The sequence below is a fragment of the Pogonomyrmex barbatus genome, unplaced genomic scaffold (genome assembly GCF_055798465.1).
Source record: "Pogonomyrmex barbatus isolate J1 unplaced genomic scaffold, ASM5579846v1 scaffold17, whole genome shotgun sequence".
In the NCBI taxonomy this organism is placed as follows: Eukaryota; Metazoa; Arthropoda; class Insecta; order Hymenoptera; family Formicidae; genus Pogonomyrmex; species Pogonomyrmex barbatus.
Window position 1 is genome coordinate 1,406,090 of NW_028297113.1, and position 14,424 is coordinate 1,420,513.

The 14,424-nt window shown below is 29.8% G+C and overlaps 1 protein-coding gene across 2 annotated transcripts; it reads right to left on the bottom strand.

Moving 5' to 3' along the window:
* Positions 1-3,960: 3,960 nt before the first annotated feature.
* On the bottom strand, positions 3,961-11,060 carry LOC105431026 (luciferin 4-monooxygenase-like). 2 transcript variants are annotated; one of them, XM_011644938.3, is made up of 9 exons: positions 10,701-11,060; positions 10,452-10,593; positions 10,235-10,363; positions 7,688-7,895; positions 6,331-6,809; positions 6,035-6,212; positions 5,651-5,872; positions 5,340-5,569; positions 3,961-4,289 (listed from the first exon to the last, which is right to left on the bottom strand). In XM_011644938.3, exons 2-9 carry the CDS (start codon positions 10,500-10,502, stop codon positions 4,104-4,106), a joined length of 1,683 nt encoding a protein of 560 aa, XP_011643240.2. In that variant the 5' UTR covers positions 10,503-10,593; positions 10,701-11,060; the 3' UTR covers positions 3,961-4,103. The 2 variants fall into 2 exon arrangements, with proteins under 2 accessions (XP_011643240.2, XP_088930516.1); XM_089074390.1 differs by lacking the exons at positions 10,452-10,593; positions 10,701-11,060 and adding an exon at positions 9,467-9,687 and having other exon boundaries at positions 10,235-10,356.
* Between the last annotated feature and the right edge of the window lie 3,364 nt (positions 11,061-14,424).

Consider the following 14,424-nt stretch of genomic DNA (forward strand, 5'->3'; position numbering starts at 1 on the left):
CATAATTTGATTTTTGCTTTTATTATTATTATTTTATTTTTTTTAACTTTGCATCAAAATATAATATTAATATATAATTAGAAAAAAATATATTTTTCGCGTAATAATAAGAGTGATGTTCTTTCTTAAATTTATTTTAGATTTCGCAATGCAAAATAAAATTTCCCTACATTCATAAATATACAATTCTTAAAATTAGATCATCACTTCGAATTAATCAAAAAAATAATGATAATCAAACTATGCAAAAAATGACTTATACTTTAAAAGAACATTAAAATATTGCACAAATGTAATGTGTTGTTATCGTAAGCTTGCTTTGAATAGTACAACATATTTACATATTTGAAATTTAAATTACAAGAAACATTGTTATTCTTGATATTATTGATTATGGACAAATTTTCTCAAATTATATTATTTTGCGAAATAAAATTGTGAAAATAGTAATTACACAACATAATTTGATGTAACATAATTTGATTTTTGCTTTTATTATTATTATTTTATTTTTTTTAACTTTGCATCAAATATAATATTAATATATAATTAGAAAAAAATATATTTTTCGCGTAATAATAAGAGTGATGTTCTTTCTTAAATTTATTTTAGATTTCGCAATGCAAAATAAAATTTCCCTACATTCATAAATATACAATTCTTAAAATTAGATCATCACTTCGAATTAATCAAAAAAATAATGATAATCAAACTATGCAAAAAATGATTGTAGAGTGAATTTTTTGAAAGTATTTAGAACTTGTAGTCTCTTTCCAAGCGCTATAAAATTCTTTTTCCTAAGTAAGAATTTTTATCAAAAAACTACTTATTAAATCAATTATTTGTTATCTACTTAACTTTGTTAATTTATTTAATTTTTATATACGTATATACGTATATATCGCAATAGAGAGAAATTTTTTCTTAGCAAAGTTTATGTAAGTACAAAAAACATAAAAATACAAATAAACATCAATAAAAACATAAAAATTTCTTGTTGAAATGTGATTAAAGTATTATGCTTGTTGAAATGTGATTGAAGTATCACGTGAAGATACTGTTCATATACTTAACTGAAAAGTTTTTAACTATTTTCTTAATTTACAAAAATTCCATTTATCGAGGCAAATGGCAAGGTCTTGTAATGCATTTCCATCTTAAGCGGATCCCTTAAGAGGATTCTGAACTGACGAGCAAACTCTGACGAGAACATTCACATATGCACATCTAACATATATAATATATTTATGTATCATACATAAATACATTTATGTATACAGGGTGTCTCACAACCATACAATATTTTAATAGTGTATTCTAGAAGTAAAGTAGAACAAAAAATCCTTATACGAAAATGTCGAAGCTACAATAGTTTCCAAATTACAACCGATCAAAAATAACCAGTAATGTCGCATAGAAGTCGCGCTTAGGCCCGTAGTTATACAGACTCGCGCATCAATCTGTTATTGATTTTTATATTTAATAATTTTTACTGTATAATGGATTATTAATAGCATTAGTAATTATAAACAATAGAATTAATATATTCGAGCGCTCGAGCCATGCTTGATACAATCTCTCCTGTCGTGCTCCAGGAGGATTATTTGTATATTTGCTAGTGGCGTTGGAGGGTATCACCGTTGCAGTCCGACCTGCATCCATCGAGAAAATGGAACCATCATCTCTCTGGAGTATCGGTCGTGGGGATATACATGTATATTGTAATATATGTATATATGTATATGTCATTGTATTGTTGATGTGTTGTTTTAAACGATATTGCGATAAATATCATCATATGCCTCTATGATCGAGATAAGATATGGAAGAAATAAGATGCCTGCCCGGTAAGCAGGAGATCCAGGTTCGATTCCTGGCTGAGGTGATATTTTTCGCAAAAATAATAATTACGAATTTTCACGGTTCGTGATCGGGTCGTAACGCACACCCTCTCTTCCTATTTGGGAGCTCGAGCCCTCGAATAAATATTATAAATGTGTATTATATCGCAAAATTGATTTTAAGGAATAATTAAATATTATATAAAATTTTTTTATTTTAGGCACTAAACAGTCTATAAAACTCGCCTATCAAGCTAACAGTTTTGCGAAAGCATGAAAATGCTTTTGTAATCAGTTGGGGAAAAGAGAATTTGTTTTGGCCTCAGAATTAGAACAAGACACTTGCCGGGTAAATTAATTATAAATAATAATTATAAATAATTATATATAAATTATAAATAAAACATATAAACTTAAATTATTTTACGCATTGATGCGTAAAACATGTCCAATAAAATTCAAAGAACTTTTTTCTTAGATTTATTATTTAATGTCTTGTTTTTAAGGTAACCGTGCGATTTTCTTGTTGTAACAAAAGATGGCCAGGATCTTCAATATTGTGAGTTACAGAGACACATTTTGCCCAGTCCGGCCAATCCTGGCGTATTTATCAGGTTTCTTCATTTATAAATTGAATTAATCGTATAGTTACGAGAATCTGTTAATACATAAGTTTGATATTACCCACACGGAATATGACGTCCATTAAAGGTTCACATAATCTCCACAGCTTCCATGCGACATCTATCCATCTCCATGGTGCAAATCAAATAGACTTCTAATGGAGATCCATGTTACTTCCATGATGGAACTTCAATGGAGTTTCTATTAGACCTCCATTAGATGTCCATGTAGATGTCTCATGAAAGTTGTATGGATGAATTACGGATGTTTTATAAAACTTTCATGGATCATATAGAGCTTAATTAGAGGTTTTAGATCCTTTGTAAATGATTATTTTATAATAAAAATTAAGAATATATACTTATAAATAAATTAAAAATGTATTTATTATAATCATTTATACACAATTAAATAAGACATAGCAATAGCTAAAATTAAAAATATATATTTATAAATAAATTAAAAATTTATATATATTTAATATTCTGTTAATAGCTTTCTCATAAAGCCTCCAATGTGTGTTTATTAATCTTTCTCAAAATCGTCAATAAAACATCCATTGATCTACATAACCTACATAACCTCTACATCTATATGGAGGTCTAATAAAGATCTAATGGAGGTTAAAAACGCGAAACTATATAGATCTCCAATAGACGTCCAATGGAGGTTATAAATCTCCATGGCGGACCTCTAATGGACGTGATCCATTGGAGGTTTTTGTTCTTGCGGATAATATCAATATTAAACGTATCAATATTAAAAAATAAGTATTTAAAAATATATATTAACTCAAAGAAAATTTTTCATTATATTTTAACGCAAAATTCACTATAAATGAATTCACTATAAATTTTACAATGTTTTGTGACAAACCTGGTGCCAACTTGGCATTCTCATAAATATTATTAGTAATAATAGCAATTTTTAAGATATTAAGATTAAGAGAGAATATTTTACGAACTGCATGCTAAAAATTACAAAACAGATTACAAAAAGCTAATATATATGTTACATTAACAATTATAATAAATGAACTCAAAATAAATTCTGATTATATATTAGATTCTTATTGTAGATTATGTTCCTATCTAGATTATACTGTAGATTATGTTCCTATCTAAATTATAATCAAATTATAATGTAATCTACATTATAATCGAAAAAAACATATCTAACATATGAATTTTGTATCAAGAACAAGAAAAATTTTTATAATTTAGATTTTTTTTTACCATTTGCTATGCTTAATATAGCAAATCCACAGCTGTCAAGTTGCATCAATATTTGTTTTATATAAAAATTTTGCAACTTGTACCTACAAAACTGATATTGCTAGACTAGAAGATTACATGAAGAAACGTTGAGTTCTTAGAATTAGACTAGATACTTAATGTGATATAAAAAGTCAATTTGCAACATTATGTTATGGCAGGACAGCTTATGCCTTACCTTAATTGTCAAATCATTTTCTGTTTTTTGTTGATGAATGAAATTTTGTTTTATTAAAATGTTTATTATATTTATATTAAAATAGCTTTTAACATTACGTTGTTGCATTATTTAAGTTATTACATTATTAAATAATATAGCTAAATAATGTAACAAGAGAAATTTCACATATTAATATTAAATAAATTATTTTATATTTTTGATAGATTCGTCATTGAATATAATATGCTTAGCCATTTCTCTAAGTTGTTTCCTCGCGATCTTGCCGGTATCTGTATGCGGAAGCTCGTCCAAGAAATATACACCACCTCGAAGATGTTTACAGTCTTCCAAGTTATTCTCTACCAATTTTATCAACTCCTCCGCTGTTACCTGCATCATTTTAAATCATTTCAAATATTATAATAATAGAATATAAATCGATAATACGAAGAAGAATCTCAAGTATAATAATACTAGTATAATAATTTTTATAATAACTTTTATTTTCGATCTGATGTAATACTTTTATTTTTAAATTTATATGGATGTCTGTTTTCCAATGATACACCATTTATGTGCAAGTAGAGTGGGTCAAACTGAGAAAAGTCATCTATCATTTTACGATTTTTGCAATTAATCATCCAACATGCGTTACATTCCCGCGATTGGCGGGAATGCGGCAATATATTTAGAACATAAAGTTTACAAGTAACAGGACATTTGCTTACAGTGCACGTCTCCAAATATTTCGTCGCGCTTCTACCGTGAACGCGTGTTGGACGATTGCACTTCGTCACGCATTTGCATTGACAAATAGAGGATACTTACTCATTCTACAATCTTTAATAATCAATAATTTATTACTAATCAGCGAAATCGGAAAATGATGAACAGGACCTTCCCATTTTAGTTTGATTCGTTTTACACAAGTGGTATACCATTAAAAATCAGATATCCTGTATATACCCTGTATTAAATATCCTGCATAAACAAAAATTATTTATATAAATACTACAAGTAGATTTATTATATTATTGTATAAATATTATTAGACGCTTAAAAACATGCTCCGCAGAATGTTAGTTTTGATTCTGCTGTTAAACATATTTTGGTTCATACATGTTGATTATTGAAATATTGAAAATTTTCAATAATTTTCATTAAGAGAATTAGAGAAAATTGACAATTAATACAGCATAAGATTAGTATTAATTATGAATTAGTTCTTCCTAGAATAAATGTATAATGATAAACTTGTTAATAGTAAAAAAAAATCATAAATTGCGTACGTATTGTCCTTCCCCCTCATAACATTTGCTATCATTTTTATAATAAACAAAGATCTGTTAACATGAGTATTTGTTTTAAATTAGTGTTAATTAAGTGAAAACAACAGATATACTTATTTTAGTTAGAATGTACAATTTATTAGTTACAAACCTTCTGGTTCGAAAATATCGATACAAAGGCAAGTGGACATTCTTCAAAAATATCATTTTGCGAACGTACTACGGCAACTTCGCGCACTGCTGGATGAGTCTGAAGCACCTTCTCGATTTCAGCCGGATAAATCATGTGTCCTAAGAATCTAATAGCTTCCGTTATTCTGTCGCATACAAAAAGTTCACCATCCTCATCATAATAACCTAAATCACCACTGCGTAGCCAACCTAAAAAGAAGATATTCAAGCGTATTGATTTAATCTAATAAAAATTGTATTATTCACGGATAGAAATTAAACGATCGTAACCATCTTCGCTTAAAGTTTTTCTGGTAGCTTCAGGATTATTATAATATCCTGTCATTATGTATGGCGATTTCCAAAAAAATTCACCAACTGTATTTGGGCCCAATGTTTCCCCAGTATCCACATCAATTACTTTTAATTGTACATTTTTAAGCACATAACCGACAGAACCTACTTTGTCACCTTGTTTCTGTACAGAACTAGTACCACAAATCTCGCTCATACCTGTTAAAAATTTAATACCGTGATAAAATATTTTGAAAAATGGATTTTTTTTATATTTATATTAAAAACTTATTATCGCCTTTTGTCTAAAATACGATAAAAAGATTCCATTTTCTAGTTTTTGCTCTTCTAAGTAATTCTTTTCCCAGATTTTTTATTTACCTAAAGCATATATAATTTCTACATGCGGCAATGCCTTTATAATGGCCTCAAATAAGTGTGGTCTTGTAGCCACACCACCGGTGACTATCTTTTTCATGGATGGTAAGCGATACTTTTGAAAAAGCCCTTTTTTTAATATATTTACAATCACTCCTGGTTGAATTAAAAACCATTCCACCTATAAAAGAACATTTGTATAAAAGAACATTTTTAAAATAATAACTCTAACAAAACAGATTTTTAACTTAGAATTTATATATATAGAATTATATATATAGAATATATAGAATACATACATTATATTTCTCTAACAGTTTACATGTCTCTTCACTGTCAAGCTTCATAGTAATAATTCGTGTCTTGCAGAAATAGATCGACCAAATTGTCGTTATAGTACCCATAATCCATCGCAATGGACTGAACCACATTACCACTTTTTGATCCTCCGTGGCGAATGATGTATCATAAAGCATATTGTTAATCAGAGCACGATGCGACATCATTGTCGCTTTGGATGGCCCAGTACTTCCAGATGACAGAAAGAGTGCAACGATCTCCTCCAAACTAGAAATTTGTGAACAACGAAAATCATTGATCGCATCCTGCTGTTCCTGAATAATTTCCTGGAAACTTTTAAACCCCTTTACACAGCCAAAAGTCACGAATTTAATATTCAAATTTTCTTCCTCCGCAGCCCTCGCCATAGTTTTTACCATATCAGCATTGACGAAAACGATTTTGGGTTTTGTTAGCGAAAGAAAATATCGACTGTCACCTGTGCAACATAAATATAATAAAGGATAGTTATTGAGTATTGAGGCATTGACTATAAACGTATTTAATATGATTAATTAATAATTAAAACTAAATTAAAGATTCAAATTTATCTTAAAGAGATTAAATAAGATTAACAATAATGATAATTAGTCGATATATGTTTCAAACAAATAGACAATAGAGGCTTCCATCGGCAGACTGGGTCTTCGTGTCGAACAATTTTTATTTTTCTGAATTTCAAGACAATGCTTATCGCGAACTACGTGTCGTTAATTCAACGATCTTGCAACGTAGTCTACTCAAAGCTAAATCTAAATTTTACCCCTTCCTTATTAAATCGATAATCAAATTTGAAATCGATTAATCCCACCCCGATTATTGGAAATTATTTTATTGCGAAAAATAATCGGGGATTTTGTTTAAATAAGATTGTTTAACAGAAATTTATTTAATAAATTTATATTAAAAATATAATATTTTTTTTTATAAAAGAGAAAGGTTTTTACAAAATATTTGAAGAAACTTTATAAGACTTCTTTACTTGACAATTTGAAAATTTATAAATTGTTTAATTATCTTTCTGTGACAATATAGTAAAATGTCAAAGAATAACATTATTTTTAGGATATAATTGATAAAATCATTATTTTTCTAATAAATTCTTTTCCTTTTGGTTACAAACATTAATTTCTTGAAAAATATTTCTATTAAACATTTTTACAAGAATTTTCATTATATCCTTTTTCATTTCTGTTATTTTAATTCATGATACCACTAGGAGACTTAAAAACATTTTTAAGAATTATTATTATTATTTTTGTAAACAAAGAACTAACAATAATAATAATTATAAAATTTTCATAGTAAGAAACTTACAGATATTATATTCGTAATGCATTGGATAAAAACATGCGCAGATGAAAAGACATCCAAGCTGGGATGTTACACTATCGAGATGATTATGAGTAGAAATGCCGATGATATCCCCGCGTTGCACTCCTTGCTTTTTCAACCATAACGCACATCTAACGCTACGCTCCTTCATTTCAGCAAATGTCATCCGCTTATCCGTAATGGGGTCAATCTGTAGCAAATTAAAATAATTCTTAATTTCCTTAGATTATTAAACAATTTATTTATCAATTCATTTGATGTAGTAATGCAAATAAGTGATATATAGAACTTACTAATAAAATTCTATATCGATTTATAATTGTTAATTTTAATTATGTTTAATTTTATATTTTGTTTTGTCTTATTGTTTTTTCGAATTAAATTATTACAGATATATAAAAACTGTACGAGGATAAATAATTGAAAAATTTCCGATCTGATCAAGAAAGAACAAGATTTCAATGAAATTTCAGTACTTGTTCAATTGATACTGAAAGAAACACAAAAGATAAGTTTCATGTCATTTCAGCAATTTGTTTGTTTTTGAAAGTGACAGTTTGTCGACAATAATGAAGTTGGAGTGCCGTAATAAAATTTCTTTATTTGAAAGAGAAAATTCCTAAAATTGAAACTAAATTAGATTTAGTGTATGTTGCTTCTTCATTTATGATCGTGAAAACTTAGGCTGCTGAGTTCAAATGTGGCAGAACGAGAATTTTCGAAGGACGACGCTTCGGACGACCAAAAACCGAAATAACGGTGAAATGATCGATTATGTCATCGAATTGTGATGCACGATCGTCGATTAACTTTAAGAGAGATAGCGGAGACTACTGATATCTCATACGAATAAATGCACAACATTTTACATGAGAAATTAGGTATGAGAAAGCTGAGCACGCGTTGAGTGTCACATTTGTTCACTGAACAAAAACAAGATCGGTTGAACATTTCACGATCGTGTCTTGAACGTTTCAAGCGCGATGAAAAGGATTTTTTACGGTGTTTTATTACTGTCAACGAAACTCCATCACTGCATCTCGGAGAACAATCAAAGCAGTGGATTACAAAAGATGAATCGACTCCGAAAAAGGCAAAAGCAGTCCCGTCGACTGACAAAGTGATAGCCACAATTTTCTGGGATTCCAATGAGATAATTTTTGTGGATTATCTAGCAAAAGGTGAAACAATCACCGGAGAGTATTATGCTAGATTATTACAATGTTTGGAAATTAAGAATAAACGTTTTCATTTAACTAAAAAAAGACTGCTCTTTCATCAGAACAATGCTGGCTTATATATATATATATATATATATATATATATATATATATATATATATATATACATATATAATAACTTAAATAACAGAATTAAATTTAAATACTTAGACAATACGGCTACACAGATCCTTCCTCAGTAAAAATTTATTAAACAAAATTTAACATAACACATATGAAAAGAGAAATGCTACTAAACAATAAAATAATTAAATATAATAGGAGCATATATTATATTTAATATATAAAGGCAAAGGGTGAACCTGCTCCAAAAAAGGTGAAGACGGTTCTATCAGCTGGGAAGGTAATGGCGACTGTTTTTTGGGATAGTCACGAAATTGTGTGTATCGACTATTTGGAAAAAGGTAAAACAATAACGGGAGTATTACGCATCGTTACTTGATAAGCTGAAGGCAGAAATTGCAAAAAAAACGGCCGCATTTGAAGAAGAAGAAAGTGCTGTTCCATCAAGATAACGCACCTGCTCACACTTCCGCGGTCGCCATGGCCAAAATTCACGAACTGCACTTCGAATTGGTTGACCACCCATCGTATTCACCAGATCTGGCCCCCAGCGACTTTTTCCTGTTTCCTAAGCTTAAAGTTTCGCTTGGAGGACAGAGATCTTTATCGAACGAAAAGGTCATCGCAAATGTATACGTAATACGTAAATGCCTATTTTGCGGAGCAAGACGCCAACTACTATTTGGAGGTGTTAAAGAGGTTAGAGTATCGATGGGAAAAATGTATCGACTTAAAAGGAGATTATGTTGAAAAATAAAACTATATTTGACCGAAAAAATACTTGTTTCTATGTTAGGCTCAAAACTTTTCAGACTACCCTCGTATATATATATATAAGAAGAATATACTATTGTGGTATGAAAATATCGGGATTAGCTCATTTAAGCCCGCATTTCTAACGTGTCGAAGAAATATTTTTTTTTTAGATTAGTTGGATTATTTCTAATCTCTGCCTAAAATTTCACTTCATTATCTTTCTTAATCTACAAATAAATGCTTGTTTTGCGACTGAGAAAAAATATATTTCGGCGACTTTTAATATGTCAAATTTTGATGAGCAAAGAATTTGCATAAAATTGTCTTCGGAATTTTGTCTTCGGAATGAAATTTTGAAATATCTGTTTAGTATAAAAATAATACATGCTTTTATAACAAGTTGTCACGTACATACTGCGCATGCACATGGCGTATTTTCTTAAAATAATAATTTTTTATATTCACATACCTGTCCAATAATATTCGAATTGTTTGTCAATTTCTCAAAGAGCATCTCTCCTAAACTGATGCATTCTTTAAAAAGAGGCGCTTCCTCGCCAATTACTACATTGTTTACGATTTTGCATCGTGGTAAATACTACAATCCAGAGATATTTTAAAGAACTCAATTTCTTACGATAATATTTTTAAATTTCTTTAAAATAAAATTTTATATCATCATTTACCTTAGATATTGTATTTCCAGTCAAAGATGGAATTGACACTATGTTTTCCATATTAACTTTCTCAAAGAAATTGAAAATATATCAAATTTTGGTGAGCAAAGAATTTGTATAAAATTTTCTTCGGAACGAAATTTTGAAATATCTGTTTTGTATAAAAATAACACATGCTTTTATAACAAGTTTTCACGTACATACTGCGCATGCACATGGCGTATTTTCTTAAAATAATAATTTTTTATATTCACATACCTGTCTAATAATATTCGAATTGTTTGTCAATTTCTCAAAGAGCAGTTCTCCTAAACTGATGCATTCTTTAAAAAGAGACGCTTCCAATTATCACATTGTTTAAGATCTATTTAATTTTATGCACTCTTTTCTTTAGTCTTAATTTTCACAACTGTAATAGAATATTTATATATCTTTTTTTATGTAAAAATTGTTTTTACAATTGTAACTTTGTTATTGCTTTCAAAAATTAATATTTTTGCAAGAAAAATATTAGAAATATTAAATAACATGTCCAATTTATGTAGCTGATGTTATATCATATAGTATTATTCTTAGTAACATAAGTGCTTAGTAACATAAGTATTCTGAGTAACATAAGCTCTCGCATTTATAAGAATACTAGCTTATCTATAAGAACACTATCTTATCTATAAGAACACTATCGAGGACCTTAAATATTTGTAAGTATAATGAAGCTAATTTTGATAATATAATACAATATTCATATATTTCTCTTTTAACAACTTTGAAAAGTGTTTAAAGATAAAAATGTTTGCATCGTTTAAATAGATAATATAGTTACAGGGTGTCCCAGAGCAATGGGGACTATTTTCGTGTATAGACAGAGCGGGCTGCATCGAAAAGTCCTGTACAATTTTCGCAATAGTTAATGAATTATTAATTCTTAAAAAGCACCATATTAACCCGGGTCACAGGCAAATGCAAGCGCGCGATAAGATACTTCCGCCCAAAGATCATCATTACTAGGGGCGCGAAGAATTGTTTTCTTCAATATATTGGCTATACCCGCTTAACTATTGCAAATTGGTAGAGGACTTTTCGACTCGGTTTAGCCCGTTTTATCTACACACAAAAATAGTTCCCATTGGGACACTCTATATATAAGACTGGGAAATAATGCGTTACTTGTAACCGCCGTTATCACCTTCATTTTTACTTTTTTTTGGTAATGATCGTTACGTTTTTCCGTCTATAATGATAACGTCATTACATTTTTACAGTAACGAATTTTTGTAACTTTCTTAATGCTTTTTCAAAAATTATTTTCGCAAGAAAAATATTAGAAATGTTAAATAACATGTTTATGTACTCATTTTATTGTTAGTGTCCTAAGTCAGTCTCATTATGTCTGATTAAATTAATTGGCCTATTATTCCATTGGAACAGATCAATGATGAAACTTGTACTTCACCATTGATTTTGGTATCTTTAATCATAAATCCTATTATTTTTATATTTGTTCAAATTAAGAAATGTTCTTGAATATATGTTTAATCATTTAAATTAATATGATTTTTATACTGACAAATGATATTTGATTAATCATAATTACATTTACATGAACGCAATTGTGATAAGATTCAGCGATAAAATCATATTCTTGAGTACACATGGAATGTAGTTTTCTTTAATATGAAATATATATAACCAGGGATAGAAACGTTATTTCAAAAAAATAAACGTGTAACATTACCGTTACAACGGTAATATATTACCGTTACCGATACTTGAAACGTAAGGATTTGTTACTTTTTCGTAATTTTTTTCTAATACTAAAATAAATTTAATTAGATTTTAAATTTATGTTCGTATTTTAAATTTTAAAATTAAATACAAGTTTTCTTTTCAACATTATCAATATCAATAAAATTTAAATTTAATTTCAAATTTTTATGTAATCCTAGTACAAATACTTAAATATGACATATGAAAAAAATTAGAAAAACTATATCTATGTACATATACAGGGTGTCCCGTAGCATGTGTAACACCGCTCGTGAGAAGGTGAAACGGGAGCGAGATAATCGAAAATATCTTATCACAATTTTGCGATATTCGCAATAATTTTAATTTTAAAAAAATTATTAAATATTAAAGTTATACAAATAAGAAAGCGCGGAGAGAAAGCGAAATGCGATAAATATCGAGCATTGCTTGTAATCTTATTGTGGCAGCAGATATGAAACAGACATCGTGCAAAGTTTGTTGCCATATCAGATACTGACAGCAAAAACGCAGCAGAAATTGAGCACAGTGTGCCGTCATGATGTGACGGCAAAAATGCAGCAGAAATCGAATAGGGCCTGCTAACATAACTTGTTGGTAAATTAACAACAGAAATCGAATAAATTCTGTTTTGTAAATATTTAAATGGTGACATTGTTACTAAAAAATTTTGGAAAATAGTGTCTTTATTATTTTTTCCTCACAATCTCACAAATTTTCAATACAAAAGCTAACGGACATTCTTCAAAGATCACTATGTGACACGCATTACAGCAATTTCGTAAACTGCCGGATGACTCTGAAGCACATCCTCAGGTTTCAAAAGGATAAATTATAAATTCGTCAAACCTGATAATATCCGAAATTCTATTGCATATATAAGTTTCGCCATTAGCATCGTAATAACCATAATCACCGCTATAATCAACCTGAAAACAGAGTGTGATTATTTTATTAATATAAAATTTATATATATATATATATATATATATATATATATATATATTAGGTGTACAAAAAAGTTCTGAGCTTTAGATTTCATACAACCGAAATAACAATTTAAATTTTATATATCTTCCCGCCCTTTTGCGGTTTTAAAGCGTTGACATTTGGCCTTCTAAAATGTCATACGGTTTGACGTTTGATGCACATAACCTCAAAAATCAGTAGTGTTCACGATGGCAATAACAAAAGAGCATATTCGATTTTCTATCCACTTTGTGTTTCATCTGAAGAAAAATGCTGCTGAAGCCACTGCAATGATTTGTGCTGCATATGGAGAGAACGCTGTAAGTCATATTACATGTAAAAGATGATATCAAAAATTTCATCAAGGAGATTTCAGTCTTGAAGATGAACCGCGCCCTCAAAAGATTGAAACGGACGAATTGCAAGCACTGCTGGATAAACTCTGCGCAAACTGAAAAGGAGCGTGCAGAACAGCTTGGCGTTACGCAGCAAACCATTTCCGTACGTTTACATACAATGGGAAAGATTCAGAAGGAAGGCAGATGGATTCTGCATGAATTGTCCGAAGACAACAAAAATCGTCGGCGTGACACTGCACTCACTTTGCTTTCAAAGTTCCGGAAAAAAGATTTTCTGCACAAAATCATTACAAGCAATGAAAAGTGGATTCTTTATAATAACCCTAAACATAGAAAATCATGGATTGACCCTGTCAACCTTCGACATCGACGACAAAGTCCAATATCCACGCCAAGAAGGTTTTGCTTTGTATCTGGTGGGGGGATTGGACAGGTGTGTTGTATTACGAGTTGTTACAACCGGGTGAAACAATTGCGGCAGACCGCTACCAACAATAATTGACCAATTTGAGCGATGCATTAGAAGAAAAGAGGCCATTTATTGGCCAAGGACGTCATAAAGTGATCTTGCTTCATGACAATGCTCGACCACATATTGCGAAAGCGACTCAGGATCATATCTTTGCGTTAGGCTGGGAACTTCTCCCGCACGCGGCGTATAATCCAGACATGGCGCCTTCCGATTACTATCTATTCCGGTCGCTGCAGCATCATTTGGCTGATGCACATTTCGTGAGATTTGAAGAGATACGAAAATGCATTGATGACTTTATCGCTTCGAAGCCGGTGAGCTTCTATCGTCAAGGAATTCGCAAGCTACCCGAAAGATGGCAAAAGGTCATTGATGCAAACGGGAAATATTTCGCTGATTAATATTTTTTTATTTG

Excerpts from the sequence above, each read along its gene's own strand:
- LOC105431026 (XM_011644938.3), bottom strand. The coding sequence starts at position 10,502 with ATGGAAAACATAGTGTCAATTCCATCTTTGACTGGAAATACAATATCT. Across the intron at positions 10,364-10,451 it reads CTGGAAATACAATATCTAAG|TATTTACCACGATGCAAAAT; the intron begins GTAAATGATGAT and ends TCTGGATTGTAG. Across the intron at positions 5,873-6,034 it reads AGAAATTATATATGCTTTAG|GTATGAGCGAGATTTGTGGT; the intron begins GTAAATAAAAAA and ends AATTTTTAACAG.